General features: G+C 42.4%; 2 protein-coding genes across 3 annotated transcripts in view; one reads left to right on the forward strand and one right to left on the reverse strand.

Annotated features, from left to right (window-relative positions):
• Positions 1-22,707, reverse strand: part of COIL (coilin) — a 24,333-nt gene continuing 1,626 nt past the window's right edge. The window contains exons 2-8 of one of the 2 annotated variants that reach the window (XM_063628437.1): positions 13,146-14,253; positions 12,938-13,024; positions 12,644-12,691; positions 9,980-10,049; positions 5,283-5,371; positions 2,320-2,403; positions 1-125 (exon numbers count right to left, since the gene is read on the reverse strand). In XM_063628437.1, coding sequence (XP_063484507.1) covers positions 2,320-2,403; positions 5,283-5,371; positions 9,980-10,049; positions 12,644-12,691; positions 12,938-13,024; positions 13,146-14,253 — 1,486 coding nt within the window. In that variant the 3' untranslated portion in view covers positions 1-125. Of the gene's footprint in view, positions 126-1,451; positions 2,404-5,282; positions 5,372-9,979; positions 10,050-12,643; positions 12,692-12,937; positions 13,025-13,145; positions 14,254-22,707 lie in introns of those variants that run through there. The other variant, XM_055258820.2, reaches the window with a different exon arrangement.
• Positions 14,923-15,656, forward strand: LOC129470727 (small ribosomal subunit protein uS8-like). Its single transcript, XM_055258824.1, has 2 exons — positions 14,923-15,026; positions 15,359-15,656. The coding sequence occupies exons 1-2, from the start codon at positions 14,929-14,931 to the stop codon at positions 15,654-15,656; spliced, it is 396 nt and encodes a 131-aa protein (XP_055114799.1). The 5' UTR covers positions 14,923-14,928.

Here is a 22,707-nt window from a genome sequence, read left to right on the forward strand (position 1 = left end):
AGTTCCTCATCACTCCGACGCCAGTGAGAATCAGGAATTCTTTAAACTTTTCCTGTTTGGATTACTATGTGGTTTCTCCCTCCTGATGAGACCTACACTGATATAGCAGGTCTTGCAAGCAAGAGCTGTGAACAGTCAAGTGGGGAGAAAAACAGATCAGTGCATTCATTACAATGAAGGGAAGGGCACAAAAGAGAGGTACATGTTCCTGCCTGTCTTGGTTTGTGAACTGCAAAAGGTTGTCAAGCTGACATTGGGGGAAGAAGGCTTAAGGAAAAAGTTTGCAACAGCTGCTTTTAAGTATAAAGAAGTTGAAAATTAGAACCAAACAGTATCCACGTGTTGAGTGGGCTAGTTCTTTTGCCTGTGAAAAAGAGTTTTTGTGATGTCATCCCTTTGGAACAGTTGAGGGAGCAGAAAGTGAATGACCCAACAAATACAGATTTGGAAGTAGCTAAACAGGAAGGTTAGCAGGTAATTAAGTTACCACCGCAGTGCCCAACAGGAGGACAGCAAAGAAGAGACCAACTGTATCAGTGATATGGTTGGAGTTGGAGAACTTAAGCACTTCAAGAAAACGGAAAAATGGTGGCCGCGCGTGGTGGCTCATACCTGTAATCCCAGCACTTTGAGACGCCAAGGCGGGTGGATCACCTGAGGTCAGGAGTTTGAGATCAGCCTGGCCAACAGGGTGAAACCCCGTCTCTACTAAAAATACAAAAATTAGCCGGGGCATGGTGGCGGGCGCCTGCAATCCCCGCTACTGGGGAGGCTGAGGCAGGAGAATCACTTGAACCTGGGAGGCAGAGGTTGCAGTGAGCCAAGAGAGATCATGCCACTGCACTCCAGCCTGGGCAAAAGAGTGAGACTTGGTCTCAAAAAAAGAAAAGCATAGCTGGATGTAATGCACTTTTTGCTTTTCTATTCTATTGTATTTTATTTTTCAAAATGCTGGTCATGGCCCCCCTAAATTGACTTCATAATCCTTCTAGGGGACCCCATAGTCTGACAAACACAACAGAGGAAAAAAGTGACTCACAAACTGGTTATAATCTGAGGAAACCACACCCTGAGGTCAACATTTTCCTTTGGTCAATGTTTACTAGTTATCTTAATTTGTTTTCCAAACCCTGGAAGGCAGCTGTGCTACACAGAACCCCAGTCCCAAGATCTCACCGTTCACATTACTCTCATCCTTTCGGGAGTAATACTTCTCATTACAAATCAATAAATGCACCTTTCGAAACACATTCATGTCATGCAAAGTAAAACTGGCCAGGATCTCCACTGGTGCAGTGGCTCCCAGATCAGATGAACTCCACTGGACCAAACTTTGCAACATCAGATTCATCAGTCAAAGCAAACCTTCTTATTACAGAAAATTGTAATCTCTCACGTTATTGTAAAATAAGGCAACAATTTGCAATACTCAGCATAACTCCATAGAGATGTTTAGTTCGATATGATTTTATTTAAAAATGTGTACAGCTGAAGGAGGGATCTGATTTTTTGTTAAATGAAACCAATTTTCACAGTATATATTTGGCCATTTTAGCTTTGTAGTGAGTAATAACAGAAAAGGAAGTTTCTGTTCAAGATCCTCACTCCAGCACACTCAGCCAGGTGCCTGGCAAGATGACACATTTCCTGGTCTGAAGCTCACAGCCAATCCTTTCACTCAAGTGGAACACCAATTCTCCAGACATACACACACATACACACACCTTATTTTCACTGCTCTACACAGGGCCCTGAGAATCCTTAATTTTAAAGTTGGGAAGAACGTGAAAGGATTCCTTAACTCATTGTCTGTGACAAATCCAACTACCTTTTAACTCTTAACAATTCCAAGTATAAAATACCTGAAATTTACAAGATGCTCCATTTAATGGAACAACTCAAATGCTAAAAAATTAGGTCAAGTAACATGCTTTAATATTTTTAAATGCTACTTAAAACTTATTGAGACAAGATACGCAGCACATTCTTGGTATTATAAACTCCTACTGACGATTGCTACTTGATGGCCAAAAACATTTAAAGAAAGAGAAGAAACCATACTGGTATACAACAATATCTGCAGGGAATGTCATGTTTTACATTTTGTTAACTGAAATTAAACCTGACAAAAAAACCAAAGATCTACAAAACCGACACCCATGTCATCTTAAATGATGAGGTAGATTGTTTCCTATGCAGTAAAGTGAAGATAACAAAAAAATCCATACAACTTCCAAATCCTCTTAAAAAAAAAAAGTTCGGGTTATAGTCACTTTCACAAACAAGACATTCACAAACTATAAGGTGGAGAGGTCATACTCAGGCAGGTTCTGTACTTGATGTGTTACTTGGAGATTCAATAATCAGTCTTGGGTCAATCAACTCTCTCCAAAATACAGTGATCTGAGGAAAAAGACAAAATACCCAGTTTAGGCACTTCATTTTGAGGTCATACAGGTTTTAGTAAGTTAAAATTTTCAGCCAAGTAAATTTCCCATCTGTGTAGAATGATTGAAGAACGGGAATAGTTTGGGTTCCAATAAACTGAGTTCAACTGCAGTATAGTAACTCTTTAGGCCAGGCGCTGTGGCTCGCACCTGTAATCCCAGCACTTTGGAAGGCCAAGGGGGAGAAATGCTTGAGCCCAGGAGCTCAAGATCTGCCTGGGAAACCTAGTGAGACCCCATTTCTATTTTTTTTTTCTAATTAAAAAAAAAAAAAAAAAAAAAAAGATGCTAGGCATGGTGGCTCATGCCTATAATCCTAGCACTCTGCGAGGCCAAGGCAGGTGGATCATCTGAAGTCAGGAGTTCAAGACCAGCCTGGCCAACATGTGTCTCTGCAAAAATACAAAAATTAGCCAGGCGTGGTGACACATGCCTGTTGTCCCAGCTACTCGGAAGGCTGAGGCAGGAGAATCGCTTGAACCCAGTAGGTGGAGGTTGCTGTGAGCAGAGATCGCGCCACTGCACTCCAGCCTGGGTGACAGAGTGAAACTCTGTGCTGGGAAAATAAATAAATAAATAAATAACTCATTTACTTAGAAGGAAGCTAAATTTTACATTAAACATATTTCATCTTTCTTTAATTCAGAGCAGGAGATGCAGGGATTGCAGGAGGGAGTAGCCCCCCCAACCCCTGCATTTGATTTGCCCTGTGGACAGGTGGCCTGGAGACCTTCTGGGAACTAGATGTGGTCCAGATGGGTATCACTAGGCTGCTGATGCCCTTTTGCGCCGCTCTGTAGTTCTTATCCTACACTACCTAAAAACAGGAATTATTTCACAGCCCACCAAGAGAAAAACGCTAAGGCTTGGTCCTATGAATGAATGATGAGGGCCATCTAGTGTCAAGAAAGGTAATTACAGGCTTTTTGTTTTTGAGACAGGGTCTCACCTCTATAGTCCAGGCTGGAATGCAGTGGCATTCAGGACTCACTGCAGCTTCAACCTCCTGGGCTCAAGCGATTCTCCTGCCTCGCCCCCACCACCCCCAAAGGTGACTGGGACTACAGGCGTGTGTCACCACTCCTGGTTAATTTTTGCATTTTTTTGTAGAGACGGGGTCTCGCCATGTTGCCCAGGCTGGTCTTGAACTCCTGGACTCAAGGGATCAGCCCACCTCAGCCTCCCAAAGTGCTGTGATGACAGGCATGAGCCACATTGCCCAGCCTAATTACAGGCTTTCTATTCTACTTCAAGCCTCTGTTTAGGGCATAGAGAGAAAAGCCTCCAAGGTTTAATTTTCCAATGAGGTTTCCAATTTCAACCAAAAAAAACTATTGCAAATAAAGAAATACAGGAGACCAGGCCAAATCTGCTGATCCTACCACAAACACTAAAAATGTGTTTCTGGAATAAATCCCTAAAAGTGTCATCTACCTTAAAGACAAGGTAAAACATACAGTCTGGCTAGGGTTTCTCCAAGTTCACACTTCAGAAAAAATATGTTTGCAATATTGAAACTTAAAGAATAATATCTGTAACATTTCAAGTATAAACACCTTAAAAGAGAGCATTTTCTTAAATCTAACTTCTATTTAATGCCACCATAACCTAATGAGCTAGCCACTGCCAGCAACTCCGGTAGGTCTGGCTGCTCAAAAAGGTATAAACCGGCCGAGCGCGGTGGCTCACGCCTGTAATCCCAGCACTTTGGGAGGCCAAGGCGTGCAGATCACGAGGTCAGGAGATTGAGACCATCGTGGCCAACACAGAGAAACCCTGTCTCTACTTAAAAAAAATACAAAAAATTTGCCAGGCGTGGTGGCAGGCGCCTGTAGTCCCAGCTACTCGGGAGGCTGAGGCAAGAGAATGGCGTGAACCCGGGAGGCGGAGCTTGCAGTGAGCCGAGATCGTGCCACTGCACTCCAGCCTGGGTGACAGAGTGTCTCAAAAAAAAAAAAAAAAAAAAGGTATAAACCATATACTTCCTAAAATGGCAATTTAAGGATTTAAACAAAGTCAGAGGATGGGATCATCATTTTATGTCACTCTTCAAACTGTTGTGCTATTATAAGTTGGAACTCGGGCCAGGCACGGTGGCTCACGCCCGTAATCCAACACTCTGGGAGGCCTAAGTGGGCAGATCACTTGAGGTAAACAGTTCAAGACCGGCCTGGCCAACATGGTAAAACCCCGTCTCTACCAAAAATACAAAAATTAGCTGGGTGAGGTGGCAAGCGCCTGTAATTCCAGCTACTCCAGAGGCTGAGGCACGAGAATCACTCAAACCTGGGAGGTGGAGGTTGCAGTGAGCCAAGATCATGCCACTGCATTTCAGCCTGGGCAACACAGTGAGAGTCTCTCACAAAAACCAAAAGTTGGAACTGTGGTAACACTTGGGGGATAGTGGTGACTGCAAGGGGACATAATAGAGGCTTCTGGGAGTGGGTGTTATATTCTATTTCCTGATCTGGGTCTGGTTACATGGGTATGTTCATGTGAAAATTGTTCAAGCCATGTAATTATATGTGCTTCTCTGAATGTGTATGCCAATAAAGTTTCTAAATATGCTACCCTTTCCTACTGGAATCCTTATATAGCTATAATTTTAAACAACTGTACACTCTTGAAGAAAAGTTTGTTATTTGTGCATCTTATCACATAGGCTCTATGAGGGCCAAGATAGCGCCTATTTGGCACTTGGCACTGGTATTGCCACACCATAAGAAGGTCAGATTCCCCCCCAGGGACTGTAGTGCAATGTCACCTTCCAAACCACAGGTAATTGGTCAAGAGAGAACGAATGGCCAAGCAACGCAAGAAGAGAAGCACACCTACCTTGCTCTCCTGTGTCACAGCGTACTCCACTACCTCGGCTCCATTTTCATTGTGATAAACTAAATCAAATTTCCCAGGTTCTCTCAAGGCTGAAACAAGAAGATAGGGAGGAAAGAGAGTAAGTCATTTTTCAATAGTTAAAAACGTTCCTCTACGGGGAATTTATATCATTAAAAAAACAGCCACAAACAGTCAATTAATGTGAAGGCTGGGTACGTACAGGAAAGGAGGAGATGCTCAATACAGGCGGATCCTGAGAAAAACCCTGGACCAGGGGGACTTCTCAGCCATTTATCAGAGAAAATCTTTCCTTCATAAGCTTGATGAACTGTCATTATACTACCAGAATTGAATATGGCACCACAAGATAATCCCCAAAATTAATTATGTGTTTAAACAAGGGAAGGTAATATGAAATGCTGCTCTGTCCTTAGAAATCACATATGCTTCCTACTATTTGGTAACACAGGCAGTCCCCCCTTTTTTTTAAGACAAGAGTTTTGCTTTATCGCCCAGGCTGCAGTGTAGTGGCACAATCTCGACTCACTACAACCTCTACCTCCTGGGTTCAAGTGATTCTTGTGCCTCAGCCTCCTGAGTAGCTGGGATTACAGGCATGCACCACTATGCCCAGCTAATTTTTGTATTTTTAGTTGAGACAGCGTTTCACCATGTTGGCCAGGTTGGTCTCAAACTCCTGGCCTCAAGTGATCTGCCCGCCTCGGCCTCCCAAAGCGCTGGGATTACAGGGGTGAGCCACCACACCCGGCCTCAGTCCTTGCTTTCTATGGTAAAATGGGATTGGAAAAATGATTGTGCAAACTGAAACCATGCAAAACAATCTTAATAATCAATAGGAAAAATTATTATTGTCTTATGAGCTTTAAAAAATTTTGCCAAAACATTAAAAACCTTTACTACATAGGGAAATTAAAAAATAGTAAAGTAAATACACTGTACTTATGAGTACACTGTAATTACATCAGGAACACTGAGAACTAACTTTCTTTTTCTCTTTCTTTCTACACGTTTTATTTCTTTGTAAGAAACTTGTCAAGGGGAGTTTGAACAGTGCTTGTGTTCTTGCCCTGTAACTTATAATACAGAGCAAGCATCTTCTCTCTGCTTTGTACAACTGTTGTACTCTTTTCTAAGTTTGAAACTGCTTTCTACATTTTATCCTTTGAACTTCTAATGTCATGAAATAGCTCAAAGAATTTGTTTTTTACTTTGTAAAATCTTTGTTTTTGCTGGTGTCACTTTGGGGACATTTTCATCCTTTTTGCCACGACCACTTTCCTCATTTATGCCAACAAGTTCACCTTACTGGCAGTGTCAACATTCCTACAGTGAGCTATTTCTTCTACAGACTCTCCTTAAACTCAGTTTGGATGGCACTTTCAGCATCACCACTTTTGTTTCTTTGCTGTGCCTTTATCTTTGTGGGCCAATTCCCTACTTCGATTATACGTGTTGTAAAATGTCATGCAGGTTTATCAGTGAGAGACAAGGAGGCACCACAACTGCATGCTCTGCTCTGTATGTGAACTGAATAACAGATGCACAGTGACCAGTCACTGATGGACTCTGAAAGTATTGACTTGACTGGTAATGGATCATGACGCGTATCTGTTACTTATGTTATACGGTGATATGTGGACTAAAGAGCTAGCTGTACTTCATGCACTTACAGTTAACATATGCAATGTTGCTGGGAGACTGGTATTACTTAACTAAACCAGGGTAACTGAAATTTATGTATATCAGAACCACCACATCAAGGACAAGTGACATTGCTATTAGAGAACAGATAAATCCATTTCTTTTTTTGCTTTTGAGACAGGGTCTTGCTCACTCAGCCTGGAGTGCAGTGACGCAATCATGACTCACTGCAGCCTCGACCTCCTGGGCTCAAGTGATCCTCCCACCTCAGCCTCTCAAGTAGCGAGGACTACAAGCATGTACCACCACACTCAGCTATGTGTTGTTTTTTTTTTTTTTAAGACAGAGTCTCACTATGCTGCCCAGGCTGGTCTTGAACTTCTGGGCTCAAGTGATCCTCCCACTTTGGCCTCCGAAGCCATTTTTTTTTTTTTTTTTTTTTGAGATGGAGTCTCGCTGTCACCCAGGCTGGAGTGCAGTGGCGCGATTTCGGCTCACTGCAGGCTCCACCCCCCAGGGTTCACGCCATTCTCCTGCCTCAGCCTCCCGAGTAGCTGGGACTACAGGCGCCCGCCACCTCGCCCAGCTAATTTTTGTATTTTTAGTAGAGACGGGGTTTCACCGTGTTAGCCAGAATGGTCTCAATCTCCTGACCTCGTGATCCGCCCGCCTCAGCCTCCCAAAGTGCTAGGATTACAGGCGTGAGCCACCATGCCCGGCCGCCATTTCCTAATGCCCTAAAGAAGAAAAGTTCTAAGTGGATGTCATCACTATTAATCACCTGACAAGCACTGATCAGGCTGTATGTACAGAATTTCACAGTGGACAAACTTTTCTGTCCACCATTCCTAAGAAAGGGGATTTCTATAAATGAAACCTCATCAGAAGAAAGGTAGGAAACCTGGCCAGGCACGGTGGCTCACGCCTGTAATCTCAGCACTTTGGGAGGCTGAGGCGGGTGGATCACGAGGTCAGGAGATCGAGACCATCCTGGCTAACATAGTGAAACCCCGTCTCTACTAAAAATACAAAAAATTAGCCAGGCATGGTGGCAGGTGCCTGTAGTCCCAGCTGCTCGGGAGGCTGAGGCAGAAGAATGGCGTGAACCTGGGAGGCAGAGCTTGCAGTGAGCCAAGATCGCCCACTGCACTCCAGCCTGGACAACAGAGTGAGACTCCATCTCAAAAAAAAAAAGAAAGGTAGGAAACCAGTGTAAGTTATATATAAACATTTACTTAATATCATAAAGGAACTTTGTTCAAAAACTCTTTTGACTGATTACTGTTAGCTGAATCTTTTATTCAATCCCTTATTTAAAAATAAACAGAAGGCCGGGTGCGGTGGTTCATGCCTGTAACCTCAACACTTTGGGAGGCCGAGGTGGGTGGATCACAAGGTCAGGAGATCGAGACCATCCTGGCTAATATGGTGAAACCCCGTCTCTACTAAAAATACAAAAAATTAGCCAGGCATGGCAGCGGGCGCCTGTAGTCCCAGCAACTCGGGAGGCTGAGGCAGGAGGATGGTGTGAACCCAGGAGGCAGAGCTTGCAGTGAGCCGAGATAGTGCCACTGCACTCCAGCCTGGGTGACAGAGCAAGACTCTGTCTCAAAAATAAATAAATAAATAAATAAACAGAAAACAGGCTGGGCAGGGTGGCTCACACCTGTAGTCCCAGCACTTTGGGAGGCCAAGGCAGGTGGATGCTTGAGGCCAAGAATTCAAGACCAGCCTGGCCAACATGTCAAAACCCATCTCTACTAAAAATACAAAAATTAGCTGGACATGGTGGTGTGTGCCTGTAATCCCAACTACTCTGCAAGCTGAGGCATGAGAATCGCTTGAACCTGGGAGGCGGAGGCTGCAGTGAGCCAATATTGCGCCACCACACTCCAGCCTGGGCGACAGAGTGAGACTCTGTCAAAAAAAAAAAAAACCAAAAAAAAAAACAATTAACTGCTTTAGGATCTTCTAAAGGAAACGGGATCCCCCCTGCCCTCTGGCCAGGGGCCCCTACAGTACAGCCCAAGTTAAGCTACATATTATAAAAGCCCTCTTATTCCAGGCATTCAGTTCCAGTAACAGGTGGGGTTCATCAGAGATAAAGCCAGTAACCATTTAAAATGATATGTGAAAGTGTATGTATACACACTTTAGACATTTTGTTTTGACTTAATATACAAAAGTATACTCATCTGACAATCTTTTGAAATAGAGCTGAGTAGGTCTTATGAGTTCACTGAATAGAGCTCTTTTTTTTGTAAACCATACCGTTGTATTGTCTGCAATTTCCACAATTTACAGTTTTGGGGTTTTTTTTATTTTTTTTGAGACTGAGTCTCGCTCTGTCACTCAGTCTGGAGTGCAGTGGCGCGATCTCGGCTCACTGCAACCTCCACCCCCCGGGTTCAAGCGATTCTCCTGCCTCAGCCTTTCCAGTAGGTGGGATTACAGGCGCGTGCCATGACGCCCGGCTAATTTTTGTATTTTTAGTAGAGACAGGGTTTCACCATGTTGGCCAGGATGGTCTCAAACTCCTGACCTCAAGTGATCCACCACCCTTGGCCTCCCAAAGTGCAGGGATTACAGGCGTGAGCCACCATGCCCAGCCTGGGTTTTTCTTAAATAAGGCAAGGTTGCAAAAATTTGCAAGGCAATCTAAGTGCTGAATCTTCCTCAGTTTTTACAAAATTCCTCCCAATCTTTTATAGCTGACCCACTCATCCATAATTTCATAGCATTTCCTGAGTCAGCATTCAACTTAGGCTTCCCAGGAATAATTCTTATAATCAATTTTCATCAGTTCATATAATCTTTCATGAAATTATATAATTACAGTAATAAGAACTAGCCCAACAGCTTTGGAATATATCCAACATCTCTATGAGCCCCCAGGGCTACAGTGTGCTGAAAGAAGTGGGGAGCGCCAGTTATATGGAGGCCAAGGAAGAGAACATCTCCTGTGTATAAAAGCTATTTATAAACCACTGTAGATAGAGTCTACATTTTCAAATTCTTTTCTAAAAGCGACTCACCAGGTAAGGATGAAAGAATTTCTATATCTACTTGCTGGGTCTCTGGATTGTGGCTTAATATTTTTCCTTCCTTTCAAAAATAAAAGTCCAAGTCAAAATCAACATGTAAAACACCGTGAATATACTAAAAACTACTGAATTGTAGACTTGAAAATGGTTAAAATGTTGAATTTTATGTTATGTGAATTTTATCTCAGTTGAAAAATTAAAAAATAAATCCACATATAAAGAAAATAAAAATAGGTGGACTGATAAACACTTTATGTGAATATACAGAAATATCTTCAGAGGCAAAATAAAACATTTAAATCATAAATGGCAGACGCTACCTTAAATAACTCGATGAAAGTAAAGATTATACCAGGGAACCAAAAGTGACTGAATAAGGGAAAAGGAGAAAAAATCACACCAGGTTGACATATTCAAGTGAGCATTGACCATCACAGCATTCATCAGGAGAGAATTTCTGAGCACAGTCAACAGTGTTTTTTAAAACCAGACTCAACAGGGAATCAGGGGCTTGGGAGACTACATTTTTGAGTACAGAATTTAACCAGTTTAATTTTTGGAGACAAGGTTAATGAATAAAGCAGATGATCAAGCTGGATAACTGCGTCTGAGGTCAAAGCAAAAAAGTAGGACCAATTTTCATTCTTAAAATGATTTTGAAAGCAATTTCAAAAATCTTCAAAAAATTTTGCCAACTAAAGTAGGCAAATCACCTTCCAACGTTAATAACTATGAAGACTAATACCAATTTAATATGCAATTTTTTTAAGTCTCGTTTTGTCACCCAGGCTGGAGTGCAGTGGCATGATCTCAGCTCACTGCAACCTCCACCTACCAGGTTCAAGTGATTCCTGTGCCTCAGTCTCCTGAGTAGCTGGGGCTACAGGTGCACGCCACCACGCCAGGCTAATTTTTGTATTTTTAGTAGAGATGGGGTTTTGCCATGTTGGCCAGGCTGGTCTCGAACCCCTGACCTCAATTGATTCACCTACCTTGGCCTCCCAAAGTGCTGGGATTACAGGCACAAGCCACTGCGCCTGGCCGTTAATATGCAATTTTTAAAAATCAGTATCATCTAGAATTACAATTTATAGAGGTTGTGGGATGTATCAATACAATGTTCATTTCCATTTCCTCATATATCACACAATTAAATTAGTTATCTACGGTAGGATGACAAAACACCCTGGTTTGTTCAAGACAGGTCTGTACATCTTTCCAGCATAACTATTAATAGCACTCCCTTTGACTCACAAGTATCCTGATTTAGGTGATAAATTACATGATCACCTCATCCAAAGGAGATAGTAAGTGCCTAAGAAGATAAAAAACAAAACACCAACGACCTAGAACTAACCCACCAGATCCCTTCATTAACTGATTCTTCCAGCCTGTTTTTGAGGAAAGATTTTTTTTCTTTTTTTTGAGATGGAGTCTCGCTCTGTTGCCCAGGCTGGAGTGCAGTGGCGTGATCTCGGCTCACTGCAAGCTCTGCCTCCCGAGTTCACGCCATTCTCCTGCCTCAGCCTCCCGAGTAGCTGGGACTATAGGCACCCACCACCACGCCCCGCTAATTTTTTTTTTTTTGTATTTTTACTAGAGAAGGGGTTTCACTGTGTTAGCCAGGACGGTCTCAATCTCCTGATCTCGTGATCCACCCACCTTGGTCTCCCAAAGTGCTGGGATTACAGGCGGGAGCCACCACACCCAGCCTTGAGGGAAGGTTTTTATAAAGATTTTAAAAGTCTTCCAAGGCATCAATCCGGATTAAATCAAATTCCCTTGTGTTTTATCTATGTTACTATATTAACATTACCAATTATTACCTTAAAAAATGGTCTTACATTCCATATAGTACATCAAAAAAAAGAAAGAATGCACTTTAACAAGATTTTCAACAAAATTTTGGTGGGTGAAAAAGAAACATGTAATTCTGTGATCCCACTGACTGAGTTAAGCTTTTACTGAACTATGAAAAACCTCACATGCCAATATAAAGACTCATACAGATATTAAGTAAGTAAATTCCATGGATAATATTTATGAATTACCTGTGGTTAACTGATAATGCAAAAGAAATCATACTAGATCATAATAACCAGAAGTAATTCACAAATATGTAAAATAGAGTCCCATGATGAAAATAATCAAATCTTCTTGCTGAGAACTATTTATTTTCTTTCAAAGTTTAGAATCATGAGGGAATGAATACCCAAATAAGTTGGTCTAAACTAATTAGAAAAAAGTAACTAAAAAAATTAAACTGGCTGGGCATGGTGGCTCACACCTGTAATCCCAACACTTTGGGAAGCCAAGATGGGATTGATTGAGCCAAGGAGTTTGAGACCAACCTGGGCAACATAGCAAGATCCCGTCTCTACGTAAAAACAAAAAATTAATATATTTTTTTAAAAAGTAAAAATTAAGTTCATCATTCTCCTACTCTATTCTTCCCAAGTATAAGGTAAATAACACTGGGAGACTTCCCAGTGATACTATTAAAAAGTTGACATTTCCATTAATGTTTTCATTTTCTACTTTCTGGTATTTTTATTTAGTAAAAAAACAAATCTGTATTATCCATACAAGTAGTATTAAATATGACTTTAGTTTTATTAATATACTGACAACTTACTTTTAAATAAACATCCTTACCTTGTAGTCAGAGACATCAGGAGAGTAACTGGATGTTAGTTCCAAAAGCTAAAGAAGAAGAAAAAACCCACAAATACATAAGCCCTCTTATCCTCTCACATTCCCACAGCTCCTCCATCATGCCATGTTGGGGTGTCCACCCCCACCAGTTTGGGAGCCCTACCAGGAACCCATGACAACACTGGGGTTCCAGTGGGAAGGGCTTTTACAAACACATTTAACCTGATTTGCTAAGTAAGTTTACTTGGAAGGGGAATGAACCTTTTTTGCTGTGACTATTGTTTTGAAATATACCTTAAATGCAATCTTTTCTCCAACTTGAGGGGCAGCTGCTAACAGTGGTAACAGACTATAGTCCTTCTTGGGTGTCTCTACTGGATTCTGAAAAACAGTGTTAGTCATGTGACATCATTACTGGTGAGAAAATGTGAATCCATGACATGAACTCCACACACATTCTAAGGGGAAAGGGAGGAGGTAACTTACAAAAAATAATATTTACCTGGATAATAGTAGATGAATTTGTTACCACGTCATTTAATTGCTGTTGCCTCTGGTTGTCAGTGCTTCTATTTACAACACAGGAAACAGGATGCCCTCGTCCTCGACCTCTCCCCCGCATACCCCGTCCCCTAGCTCCCTTCCAAGAAAAAAGGTTCTCTTCTCTACCCCATCCTCTTCCTAAACTAGCAGGGAGAGACACACTGGGAGAAGGACCAGGAGCCTGTCCACCACCATTTGAGCCAGAACGCCTCCACCCAGCAGCACCTGCAGTCTGTGATGACAGCCCTGGGCCTGGATGACCTCTTCCTGCAAAAAGGCCTAGTGTCTTTAAGAAACCCGCAGCACACTCCGGGATGCTCGATGACATCACGCATTGGTCATCTGACTCTGAACTAGAGTCTGAACTAGAAGATGTTGTTCCAGAGGTCTTGCCCTTGCTGGGGGTAAGGCTAAAGCCAAGTTTTATAGCCAGTTTGTCTGCAGTTGTATTTTTGGTAGAGGGTTCTTCCTTTGATAACTCAGTTGGTAATTTCTCTGAGGAATTTCTGGCCTCCAAAGTGACTTTGCTGGGACCATCACTGATAGATTCATCACAAGACTCAGATTCCGAGGAGGAACTGGGACTCTCTTTTGAGCAAACGCTTACACTACCTTTCCTTTTGGCTTTAACAAGGCTGTTTCTAGCAGAACCTTTTGGAGAACTACATCTCTGATTGGCCCAGTCTTTCACTGCCTGTACTTTAGGAGACTTGGGATTCTTGGCCTTTTTTTTATATTCACATTTCTCCTTTTTCTTTGGTGATTTTCTTTTGGTCTCTTCGTTATCATCACCCACTGTGCCACAAGTTGCTTTATTTTTTCTCTTGTTTTTTTTGCTGACAGTCTGATCTGTGACAGCTTTTGGTTCCAGATCCAAGACCTTCTCATTATTGTTATTGTTCTCTTGACTCTTCCAATGCTTCTTTGAATATTTGTAATCTGGTTCAGTTTCTTCATCCTCCTCTAACTGAAATGCCCGCTTCTTTGCTTTTCTAAGAGGTAAATTAGTGTCACCATTACTGATGACTACAGAATTCTCAGCAACTCCTCTCTCTTCTAATTTAACTCTGTCAAAAGAACAAGAGAGAAAGCTAGAGTGAGCAATTTGTAAACACATCTCCAGGACACAGTTATATACTGAGATGACTCTACAAAATCTAACTCCATCAGTCAATGAAAAAATGTCACATCCCTTAAAGACAAAAGACTCTTTCTGGCAAAATGGCCTATATAATAGCATTATTCACAGTCAACTTTCAAATGGCTAGTTTTATTTATTGAATAGCTACTGCATCCCAAATATATTTTATACCTTTTTCTCCAAACACCAACACAAAGTAGGTATTTTTAATTTTACAGATCGCAAAATTACAGCTCAGACAAGTTACTTGCCCCAAATCTAGAGCTGGTAAGTAGCAGAAAGGCAATTCAAACTTCAGTCTGTCTAACTTCAAACTCACAATCTTTCCACGATATGCATGTCACCTACCCTAAAAGGTGATAATGCTGATTATCCATTTTGTTTCAGAATGTGGGCTGCTTTCTTTAATAAGATTTTACTCTTGTTTTAAGTTAGGTGAATACTAAACAATTTATGTTCTCTGGGGTAGTGGCAGCCATCTGTACAATTCCATGACACTCTGTGAAGCTTAATTTTATGTATCAATTTGTCTGGGCTATTGGGTGTCCAGATATCTGGTTAAAATTATGCTGGCTCTTTTCATACCACCACAGTGGTGCACATGAATATACTGGCTGATGCTCTCAAGAGCATCAACAAAGCTGAAAAGCAAGGTAAATGCCAGGTTCTTAATAGGCTGAGCTCCAAAGTAATTGTCCAGTTTCTTTTTTTTATTTTAATTTTAATTTTTTTTTTTTTTTTGAGACGGAGTCCCAACTCCGTTACCCAGGCCAAAGTGCGCTGGTGCATTTCTCAGTTCACTACAACCTCTCCCTCCCAGGTTCAAGAGACTCTCGTGTCTCAGCCTCTCAAATAGCTGGGATTACAGGCACCTGCCACTATGCCTCGCTAATTTTTGTATTTTTAGTACAGATGGGGTTTTGCCATGTTGGCCAGGCTGATCTTGAACTCCTGGCCTCAAGTGCTCAAGTGATCCGCCTGCCTTGGCCTCCCAAAGTGCTGAGATTACAGGCATGAGCTATCGCGCCCAGCCCCATTGTCCAGTTTCTAACTATAATGATGAAGCATGGTTACACTGGCAAATCTGAAATCACTGATGATCACAGAGCTGGGAAAACTGTTGTGAACCTCACAGGCAGGCTAAACAAGTATGGAGTAATCAGCCCCAGATTTGATGTGCAACTCAAAGATCCAGAAAAATGGCAGAATAATCTGCTCCCATCCCACCAGTTTGGTTTCACTGTACTGACAACCTCGGCTGGCATCATAGACCACGAAGAAGCAAGACGAAAACACATACGAGGAAAAATCCTACGATTCTTTTTATAATGATGTAATACATATTTACAAATATATTGCCTCGTGGAAAAAAAAATTATTCTGGGAGTATGTGCAAGGTTGTTTCTGGATGAGATTAACATTTAAATTGCTAGACTGAGTAAAGTACATTGCTGTTTCCAATGTGGGTGGGCCTCATCCAACCCCTGCTGAAGGCCTGAATAGAACAAAAAGACTGAGTAAGGGAGAATTCGCTTCTCTGCCTGACTCTTCAAGCTGGGACATCAGTCTTCTCCTGCCTTCAAACTGGAACTTGAACTAGAAATATACCATTGGCTCTCCTTGGTCTATAGCTTACCAACTGAACTTAGGACTTCTCAACCTCCACAATCCTATGAGCCAATTCCTTACAATAAATCCCATGTCTGTGAGTGAGTGAGTATTTGTGTGTGTGTGTGTGTGTGTCTTACTGGTAATGTTTCTCTGAATAACCCTACTTCATCCAAAATTTCACTATAGGAAAGCAATTTTGTTCCTCCATCGACAGGCAACAGCTAATCCTCGTATTTGCAGTCTGATGATGATGAAGTCTTGAGATTGTCCTCGATGTTAAGCAAATTGTAAGTACTCAAAAATGCCTGTTGGCCAGGCACAGTGGCTCACGCCTATAATCCCAAAACTTTGGGAGGCTAAGGTGGTAGGGTCGCTTGAGCCCAGGAGTTTAAGACCAGCCTGGGCAACATAGGGAGACCCTGTCTCTCCAAAATACAGACATTAGGCTGGGCGCAGTGGCTCACGCCTGTAATCCCAGCACTTTGGGAGGTCAAGGCGGGCGGATCACAAGGTCAGGAGATCAAGACCATCTTGGCTAACACAGTGAAACCCCGTCTCTACTAAAAATACAAAAAATTAGCTGGGCGTGGTGGCGGGCACCTGTAGTCCCAGCTACTCCGGAGGCTGAGGCAGGAGAATGGCGTGAACCTGGGAGGCAGAGCTTGCAGTGAGCCGAGATTGCACCACTGTACTCCAGCCGGGGCAACAGAGCAAGACTCCATCTCAAAAAAAAAAAAAAAACAAAACAAAAAACAAAAAACAACCATTAGGCAAGCATGGTTGGCACATGCCTGTGGTCCCAGCTACCTGGGGGGCTGAGGTGGGAGGATCACTAGAGCCCAGGAGGTCGAGGCTGCAGTGAGCTGTGATTGCGCCACTGCTGAAAACACACATTATACTTACAAGGCATTTACATCCAGCTATATATTTCATCAAGTTTTTTTTAGTGGCCAGGGAAAGATGTAGACAATCGTATTTGAAAATAAAGAACAACTGGTGAATGATAGGAGCATATGTTACAAGCATTCTTTAAATTTTTTAAGGCATAGTAATCCCGTGGATTTACCTCAATGTGGTAGTTGAAAAAACTCCTCAATTATTTGTCAGAAAACATAACTATACAGACACACAAATCAAGATAAAATAAGAGTTACTGATATCAGGAGTAGGAGAAAGAGAGAAATAAAATGCTGAGTGACCAGGGATTTTAAATTATAAAAACACATTCCCCTCTGTTCCCAGCTGGGGACCTTGGCATCTAATAGCAAGGAAATAATTCTTAATATGGCAAAAGCCAGTTTGGCATCCTGTGAATCTAAGAACTACCATGGAAGCGCTACAATATCAGATTTTTTTCTTGACATTTCTGATCAATTTGTTTTCACTTGTAGCAATGATTCAAGCTTCAATTCTGAGATGACCAAATAGGACCAAACTTTCTGTCAAATGTTGAAAATGGTTGCAAGACTCTGTTCAGTCACTGTGGTTTATTAAGGCCCTGGAAAACAGCACATGTAACATCCAGTTGATGAGAACCCCTTCCTTTCCCGGAAGCTGGCAACACCCTCATCCTTCCAAAGCAGCTCTTGGCATCGTCTCACCTATTCTTAAGACCATGCATTGGCCAGGTGCGGTGGCTCACGCCTATAATCCCAGCACTTTGGGAGGCTGAGGTGGGCAGATCACGAGGTCAAGAGATCGAGACCAGCCTGGCCAACATGGTAAAACCCAGTCTCTACTAAAAATACAAAAATTAACTGGGCGTGGTGGCGTGCACCTGTAGTCCCAGCTACTCGGGAGGCTGAGGCAGGAGAATCGCTTGAACCCGGGAGGCAGAGGGTGCAATGAGCCGAGATCACGCCACTGCACTCCAGCCTGGCGACAGACAGAGACTCCATCTCCAAAAAAAAAAAAGACCATGCATCTACAGCTATTTGGCTTGAAGGTATGACCTGTGATTCCTGCAGCCCTACTACCTACTGTTCCCCAAGACAGTAATTTCAGTTTTTAAAATATTAAGATTATAAACTGGTGTGGTGGCACATGCCTGTAATCCCAGCTACTCAGGAGGCAGAGGGAAGATCATTTGAACCCAGGAGTTCAAAACTAGCCTGGGCAACACAGTGAGCCCTCATCTGGGAAGAAAAAAAAAAAGAAAGAAAATATTAAGATTGATAGGCAAAATACCATCCAGAGAAAAAGAAATGGTTCTCCTGGGTCTGCTTAGTTACCATTCCTGTCAGGTGCACCTTCCCTGGCAATATTCTCTATTTCTTTACCTGGATTACAAACAAAGAATAGAGCTATCCTTTTACAAACAAAAGTACATGCAGTTGTCCTTTCACAAGCAGAAGTGAATTACCTAGGTCACTAGTGATGAAAGAGAGTTGATTACAAAAATCTTTAAAAACAGATCTCCACTTTTCTTTTTTCGAGATGGAATTTCGCTCTGTCACACAGGCTGGAGTGCAGTGGCATGATCTGGGCTCACTGAAACCTCCTCCCCCTGGGTTCAAGTGATTCTCCTGCCTCAGCCTCCCAAGTAGCTGGGATTCCGGGCGACTGCCACCATGCCTGGCTAACTTTTTGTATTTTTAGTAGAGATGTGGTTTTGCCACGTTGGTCAGGCTGGTCTCGAACTCCTGACCTCAGTTGATTCGCCCACCTCGGCCTCCCAAAGTGTTAGCGTTACAGGCGTGAGCCACCATGCCCAGCCATCCCCACTTTTCATTCTAACTCTTTGCAAGGCAAACTGGGTGGTATTATCAAAACGTAAGTCCACCCTTAAAATCTACAATTTACCTTCTAGGATTCTGTTATGCAGAAACACTGACATGCCCATCTGTCCAACCTGATACCCCCTACCCATTGCCTGCCAAGGCCAAAGTGAATGCCTGGGTTCAAATGCTATTTCTGCCACTGTAATTTTTTAAAAAATCATTACCTCAGCCTTTCTCATCTATAAAAATGGGGATAATGACAATAATTACAGTACTCAGTGAATTATTATACAGAGAGAGCATGCCTGACTCAGAACAAGTGATATCCAAATGTTAGCTCTAATTTTTATTAATACAACGAATGTTGTTAGTCCTATCATGGGTAAATTGGTGAATGTTTAAAAGTTGTACAAGTCTGTATAACTTTTCTGGAAGCTAATCTGACAGCACTTATCAATTTTTATATGTACCTTCTCTTAGACCAATGAGTATCTCTTCTAAGAATAAATCCAACTGAATCATTTTCCCAGTACAAAAAAAATACAAGAATATTCACTAAAGTACTATGCAGCAAACAGAAAAGAATGATGGACATCACATACTTTACATACTGAGATAGCCCATGATAGGTAAAAAAGCAAGATGCAGAACAGTATGTTATGATATTTGTATTTTAAAAGTATAAGTACATATGGTTGCACATGTATAGAAATCTGGCAAAGATATACCCCATACCCCAAACTTAACCAAGGATACTTCTGGAGAGTGAGGTGTGGGAAAAAGTATATGATAAAAGAAGTAGGAAACTTTTTACCTTGGACTATCCAAGGAGCCACTAACTACAGCAATGTGAAATGAGAACTGATCTCTAATATTTTGTTTTGTTTGAGATAGGTCTTGCTCTGCTGCCCAGCCTGGAGTGCAATGACACGATCATGGCTCACTGCAGCTTCAACTTCCGAGGCTCAAGTGATCCTCCCACCTCAGCCTCCCAAGTAGCTAAGACTACAGGCATCCATCACTCAGCCTGGCTAATTTTTTTGTTTGTTTTTTGGGGGTTTTTTTTTGTAGAACAAGGGTGTCCCTGTGTTGCCCAGGCTGGTCACAAACTCCTGGACTCAAGTGATCCTCCCACCTTGGCCTCCCAAAGTGTTGGTATCACAGGCATAAGCCAACATGCCTGGCCCATCTCTAATATTTAATCAATGTGTTTTGTTTTGTTTTGTTTTTTGAGGTAAGATCTCACTCTGTCACCCAGGCTGCGGTGCAGTGGCACCATCTCAGCTCACTGAAGCCTTTAATTCCCAGGCTTAAATGATCCTCCCACCTCAGCCCCCCAAGCAGCTGGGACTACAGGCATGTGCCACCATGCCCAGCTAATTTTGTTGTATTTTTCTGTAGAGATGGGGTTTCACCATGTTGCCCAGGCTGGTCTCGAATTCCTGAGCTCAGGCAATGGGCCTGCCTCGGCCTCCCAAAGTGCTGGATTATAGGCATGAGCCATGGCGCCCAGCCTTCATCAAGTATTAATTGCCAGAGTTAAAAGGGTCAGGGAGGACAGAATGCACTGTTTCCTTACAGAATTGACTCATCAAAAGGGAGTTTCTCAGGCCGGGGACAGTGGCTCAGGCCTGTAGTCCCAACACTTTGGGAGGCCAAGGTGGGAGGACTACTTGAGCCCAGGAGTTTGAGACCAGCCTGGGCAACTTAGTGAGACCTCTCTACTAAAAATAAAAAACTGTACCTGTAGTCCCAGCTACTCAGAAGGCTGAGGCAGGAGGAGCCCTTGAGCTCAGGAGTTCGAGGCTGTATAAGCCAAGGTTGCGCCACTGCACTCCAGCCTGGGCAATGGAGTGAGACCCTGTCTCAAAAAATAAGGGAGTCTCTCTGAATCTACTGTAATTCTGAGGGCTGCACGATTAAAAAAAATTAAAAAATTAAGTAAAAAAATTAAAAACCACCAGACACAGTCGCTCACCCCTGTAATCCCAGCACTTTGGGAAGCTGAGGAGGGCAAATCACTTGAGGTCACAAGTTCGAGACCAGCCTGGCCAACATGGTGAAACCCCATCTCTACTAAAAATACAAGAAAAATTAGCCTGGCACGGTGGCAAGTGCCTGTAATCCTAGCTACTCGGGAGGCTGAGGAAGGAGAATCGCTTGAACCTGGGAGGCAGACGTTGCAGTGAGCCAAGATCGTGCCACTGCACTCCAGCCTGGGCAACAGAGTGAGACTCTGTCTCAAGAAAAATAAATAAATTAATTAATTAAAATAAAATAAAAAAACCAAATCCGCCAACACCCTGATCTTGGACTTCTAGTCTCCAAGAGTAAGAAATAAAATTCCATTTTTTAAGCCATACAGCCTGTGGTATTTTGTTATAGCAGCCCCAGCAAACTAACACAGGGGGCTCCAAGCCAATGGAAGCACCGCCTCCTCCTCCCAGGAGAGTTAGAGACCACCTTTAGGAACTCGCTGTCAGAAGTCAGAAACCTGGGGGCAGACGAAGCCAGATTCCTGGGGCTTAAGAGAATGGGCTATGAGGAAACAACAGTGGAATACAGGTATGTGGTGCATCTAAAGCCTCAAAGGCTGTTTCTCAGGATTCCCACAACCTGGTTCCACTTTTCCTCATTAGACTTCTCAGTACTGCCAATGATCCCAACAGAATGCTTTGGCTGGTCAGACTCATCTTTTTACCAAGTCCAGCCAGCTTTTGTCTCTACAGCTGTGCTTTGATCATCCAACATTTCCCACCCATTCTTCAAGGTACTGCTCAATTCCCTAACCATTTTGTTCTATGCTGACCTCCCTTTTCTCAACCAGCTTCTGCACTTACCGGTATAACTTGGTCTAACTATTCAGTCTAATTGTCTGTATCACAGAAGGTAATATACAAAGGTATGAAACTCATTATTTGGGTCCCAGTTCAACAATATTCGGTACTTTGAGAATAGAGACTATGTTTTCTTCTGTAGCTCTGAAGAAAAGTGAATTTGTCAGGGAAAAACAATGATTGTGGGCATAAAACAACAAAAACAAAGATGAAGTTTCCAGATTCATCTTTTTCTACGGTCTGCCCATTTGCCACTGAAGCCACTAGAGAGGTATTTTTTGCCACATGCAGCTATGCATTTGAAGCATTTAGGAAAGATTTGCCTGTCATCGTGTTGTAATTATTACTTATAACAGTTTTCATGGTTTGTTTTTGTCATTGTTAACTTCATTATGAAGAATGTAATGCCCAGATGATTCATTAAAGTATAATTATAGTTAGCTACAAGTTATTAACTCATTAGGCGAGAGACATTTCAGAAAGTAAACTTAATAAGATGGGACACAATCCTTAGAATTGTAACATTTAAATAATCCTTGAATTGCAGAGAGAATAGTGACCTATTTCACAGTCAATAAAAAGGGGGAAAAAACTCTTTGAAATTTGGATTATTTCAAATTGTCATTTGAAACAGCTGAACATTATTGAATAAATCATAACATCCTGATTTGAAGATGCAGTTACCATTCCAAATTAAATTCCCTGATGTTCTGAAGAAATCTTATGAAATCTGACATGCTTGAGGGTAAGGAATATTCAACGACAAAGGGCAGCAAGAGAAAACAGCCTGGTTCACAACTCGAATTAATTCACTGTAGCTGAAGCTTAAAGGGGGTGGGGGGAAGGAAGGCTGGCACAGTGGCTCACGCCTGTAATCCCAGTGCTTTGGAAGGCTGAGGTGAGAGGACAGCTTGAGCCCAGGGATTCGAGACCAGCCTGGGTAACATGGCGAAACCCTGTCTCTACAACAAATACAAAAATTAGCCAGGAGTGGTTGCCTGGACTGAAGTCCCAACTACTCGGGAGGCTGAGGTGGGAGGATTGCCTGTGCCCAGGAGGTCGAGGTTACAGCAAGCTATGATCGTACCACTGCACTCCAGCCTGGGCATGGGAAACCCAGTCTCTTTATTTAAAAAAGAAAAAAAAAAAAAAAGCCTGAATAAATCAGTCCCAGATATGAATCCAAACTGGAATGATCAGATACCATCATCT

This window comes from Symphalangus syndactylus, chromosome 20, assembly GCF_028878055.3.
Source record: "Symphalangus syndactylus isolate Jambi chromosome 20, NHGRI_mSymSyn1-v2.1_pri, whole genome shotgun sequence".
In the NCBI taxonomy this organism is placed as follows: domain Eukaryota; kingdom Metazoa; phylum Chordata; class Mammalia; order Primates; family Hylobatidae; genus Symphalangus; species Symphalangus syndactylus.